This window comes from Solanum pennellii, chromosome 1 (genome assembly GCF_001406875.1).
Source record: "Solanum pennellii chromosome 1, SPENNV200".
Lineage (NCBI taxonomy): Eukaryota > Viridiplantae > Streptophyta > Magnoliopsida > Solanales > Solanaceae > Solanum > Solanum pennellii.
Window position 1 is genome coordinate 61150985 of NC_028637.1, and position 4839 is coordinate 61155823.

At 35.8% G+C, this 4839-nt stretch overlaps 1 protein-coding gene across 2 annotated transcripts in view; it reads left to right on the forward strand.

Moving 5' to 3' along the window:
• Window positions 1-1773: 1773 nt before the first annotated feature.
• The window catches only part of LOC107008383 (double-stranded RNA-binding protein 1-like), a 32314-nt gene continuing 29248 nt past the window's right edge, over window positions 1774-4839 (forward strand). The window contains exon 1 of one of the 2 annotated variants that reach the window (XM_015207400.2): window positions 1774-2132. In XM_015207400.2, the coding sequence (XP_015062886.1) occupies window positions 1886-2132 (247 nt within the window). In that variant the 5' untranslated portion in view covers window positions 1774-1885. The remainder of the gene's footprint in view (window positions 2133-4839) is intronic. The other variant, XM_015207401.2, reaches the window with a different exon arrangement.

Below are 4839 nucleotides of genomic sequence, written 5' to 3' on the forward strand. Positions count from 1 at the left end.
GTCTGTGACGGCCCGTCGTGCCTGCGACGGTCCGTCCTGCCATTTCGTCGCGAAGTTCAGAGAGTCGATCTCAGTACCCAAATTTCAGAATTCTAAGTGTTTTGGAACGAGACCCCCTCGACGGTCCGTCGTGCCCATGACGGTCCGTCGTGGGATCCGTCGATCCTGACAGTTTTTCCCAGAATAACTCTAATGCTCAAAACGACTAAACAGGTCGTTACAAACCCAAGTTGCGAGATGACAATAATCACATATGAGACCATATAGAAGGATCATCTATTTGGACCATGAATTATCTAAACAATCCACTAGGTGAGTGAATAGGTCCACAAATATCCGTATGTATATGTTTCAAGAACGCATGTGATTTAATCTCAACTTTCATTGATGATGGTTTCACAATTAACTTGCCTTACTAACAAGCAGTACATGAAAATTCACCATTTAAAAGAATTTTTTAAATTCTTCATTGATGTCCATTTTAATTTTTCATAATTCTTCTAAACATTATAGACTAATGATGTCCCAGACAATCATGTCAAATTAAGAAAGTATTGAAGTTAGTTAACTTCTTATTTATCATAGAATGTGCCTCAATTGCACTAATTCTTGTCCAATACAAATCTGAAGATAGAGTATTAAACTTTTCTATAATACATGTCTTTTTAGAGGCATTCTTGGTGATGCTACATCATTGACCAAATTTCGCAATCTTTTTCATGCCTTGCATGGTGACTCTCACCTCATTCCATTTAGAGAATGTATCTACATCTTTAGCATTTTTCAAAAGTTCTCATTATTCATGAATGATCCACAAAAATCTGAGCATATCAAATTATGATAGCTTTAGTAACTCATTCCATATTTATGTGCATTATTAAATCATTTGTCTTCTTTCAGACATATTATGCACTACTACCACATTCATTTTAACTAATGGAGTAAATTCAGTAAATTTCATGACTTCTCATCAAAAATACATTAGTTTTTCTTTAGTCATTAGAGACTCATATTTAATGTCTTATCCATATAAAAGTGTCGTAGGTCATAAATCGATGGGTCTTGAACCCAATATTCTATCATCATGGTGCATCAGGACTTTAACCCAATGTGTTACCCTTTTTGTGCGATTGGACATAAATCCATCATCTTATTTTTTTGGTGCGATAAAACTTAAATCTACCGTCTTACCCACAATGAGGCTCAACCTCAAGCTTCAAAATAATTGTAATTTTATCACTTTTGATGATCATTAATATGATCGTACATTATAAAATTACACACAAAGTTGAGATTATTGATTTATTATAATCAACATTAGTAGTTAATAAATATAGCTTAACAGATCACATACCTCATATAAAGATTGAAAACATACCTTTCACTAAATTGTGCTTATTCAATTATTAAAATAAATTAAGAAATTCTTTTCTCAATTGGATAAAATTAAACGTATAAAAAGTCAATAAATCTCTTAAATACTTACTCCAAATGGTAACGCAGATTTGTCACATAAATAATTATAACATAAAGATAAATCATACCTTACATATATGAGAACCTTATTACATAGCTTATGTAAAATCTCTTTTGCATTTTCCCATCTTCTTTCATAATTCTTTAAGAATAGAATAATAATATTAGTAACGTGTTATTCAGTCACATTTTATGCACTTTTTATGTCCGCACAAAGCAGAAATAAATATTTACTAGTACTTCAGCAAAAAAATAAAACAAAATTACTAGTACTAGCCAATTATATATCAAATTAAAAATATTTTCTCTCCCAAAAAAAAAGTAAAAATAGTCTGAAGCTGGGACATTGTAAGAAGAGAAGCTGATACCTTCCCTCAATTTTTTCGCCTTTACTGTAAACTGAGAAAAAATGTACAAAACGAAGCTACAAGAGCTTTGCCATCAATTCGAATGGAATTTGCCAGCGTACGCGACGGAGAAAGACGGCCCTGATCACAACCCTCGTTTCACAGCCACTGTTGTAGTGAATGGAGTCTCCTTTGAGTCGCCCAAGGACCAATGCCGTTCTTCCAAAGAAGCCCAAAATCATGCTGCCCATATCGCCTATGATCATTTCAATCTTCCTCAACGCCGCAACCTTCCTTCATCTGCTCCTGGTTAGTTCCTTAATCATACCCTTTTTTATTTTTATCACTGATTTCCTGCAAATTTCTTTGTTTTTGAACTGCTCTGATGAACTTTTGGCTGTTGTACTTCATGCATAAGTTATTGTACTTTTTACTCAACTTATTGAACATCCAACTTTTATTTCCCAATATAGACCACTCATTTTATTTCAACAATTTACTTACTCTATTTAAACTGGTTGAGTTCAATAGTGCAAGTAAATTAGTTTTTGAAAAATTTGAATCTTTTAGTCACAAGGGGGTTTCATCAGTAAACCAATATTGAAAAATAATTTGAATTTTGTAGGAAATATCTACATGGTAAAAAGTCGGACCTCCGCTTTCCACGAATCTAGGGAGGGGAGGAGCTCTAGTAGAGAGAAATGTGGAAATTTTTGGACAATCCCAGATATAGAAATAGGATATTTAGTTGGGTGAGATGATGACAACAACAACGACAACAATATATTTGGTGTAATTCCACAAGGTGGGGTATGGGAGGGTAGGAAGGTAAAGAGGCTGTTTTTGATAGACCTACAACTCAAAGAAAGAAATAGTCCAAAGCAGTATGGCAAAAAGAAAACAGAAGTGAAGTACTCATGGAAAATACTATGGACAACATGACAAATCATCTTGAACAGGAATGACAACAAGATAATAAGATAATCAAAGTATAATAAACAACAAATTGTAACCAAATTCAAAGGACATATAGTAAGTTGGGTGAGATGGGAGTATCTTTATTTATTTTATTATGTAATTAATATTTGACACAAGAGTTGAATATGTTGATTGGGGATTACTTTTTTGTGATAGTGATTACTTCTGGTACCAAGTTGTTTTCTTTTTATTTTTTTCTTTTGTATATTAACCGAAGGAACTTTGACAATAATGTATTTGGTAGCTTGCTGATATTTTGAAACGGAAATCAAGTTAAAACATCATGTAGCTTCTACATCTCTAATTATTGTTTTTTATTGGGGAATTTGGGGAATTTATTCATGCCCGATGTGGTGCAAACTATAAAAAGTTTCTCGCATCATGGACAGATGAGGTTAAAAAAACTAGTCCATGAGAGTGGGATCTGGGTAGGTAGCTAAAACATAGACACTTCGACGGGGAAGCCATGGAACTAGTGGATACCCTACAAAGGAGGAGAGTTGATATTGCATGCCTACAGGAAATCAAATGGACAGAAAAAAAGGCTAGAGAAATAGGTGACACGGGTTATAAACTTCTTGTCAATGAACTGCAAAAAAGATAGAACCTAGCAGCTAGTCTTTGTTGTCAAACAAAGTGTGATAGAGAGTCTTCCCACAGTTTATCTGGAATTTCCATCAGGAGCAAAACATAAGGCAGGTCCTATATGGCAGGGCCGCAGGGGATGCGTGATTCTATGGCAAGGGGACAAAGAATGTACTGAGTCAGATGGAACTCTGTCATCACAAAGAAAGGAGGAGGTTTGGGTATCAAGAATCTAAAAATGCAAAATAGGAGCCATGTTACCGTTTCATACACACAAAAAAGCAAAATAGGGGCCTCTTACTGAAATGGCTATTGAGATTCAATGGTGAAAAAATTCCTTTATGGAGTAGTGTCATCACAACAAAGTATGGGCAAATGAATTCCACACAATGCAGATGTTGGCTATGAATCTAGGATGCCAAGTTGCCTCCCAGCCCACAAGCTACTCGGGAATGCCATTGGGAGCAAAGAATGAGGAGCTAGAAGTCTGGAATTCAGTGTTGGAGAGATGTGACAAGAAGCTAGCAAGATGGAAGAGTCAATATTTACCTTAGGAGGCCGATTGACACTTATCAAATCTGTGATGGATGCACTACCCACATATATGGTGATCCTGTTCCGGATACCAAAGATCATTGAAAAGAAGATCAACCAATTGAGAAGGACCTCCTTGTGGCAGGGAAATAAGAGAGTGGAGGCTTCGACCTTGTGAAATGGGATGGCATAACTCTTAAGCGAAAGCAAGGGGGTTTAGGCATGAAGAAACTCAGCTTGCACAACAATTATCTGTTACGAAAATGGCTGTGAATATTTTGCATAGAAGATATGACTTTATGGATAAGGTTCATCGTAGAGATGTTTGGGCTCTTTAACCTCTGGACAACTGAGGAAGTTTATAGAACTTTTGGCTATAGTGTGTGGATAATCATCAGAAGGCTATGGATCCAGTTCAACACTAACATATCCTTCAAAATGGAGAATGGTATGAAAACACAGTTCTGGTTTGAGCGCTGGATATGTGAAGACTATCTAAAGGCCACTTTCCTAGACCCTACAGAAAAGTGACACTTCTTCCTGCTATGGAATCCACATGTTGGAATCTCACTTGTGGAAGAGCTTTAAATGACTGGGAGGTGGGTAGAATAGCAAATCTGCTATGGACTATGAACTCTTTCCCAGGTGCCTCCTTCTTCCATGATAAACCTTTCTGGAAGCTACATTGTAAGCGTATCTTTACTGTTAAATCTTTTCTTTTTTGGCTAAAGTAATCAAATCATGTTAGAAAAGCATCTAGAAGATGCAAGGTTACAAGAGAGCAAAAGAAACTGCTTCAAACAAAACATGAAGCAAACTTACCTGTAAAACAACCAAAAATTCCCTGAATATTCTACTAAGCTAAAGTCAGGGAGCTAACAAAATCCAAAAAGTTATCCACACTATTTACGGGCGGGGG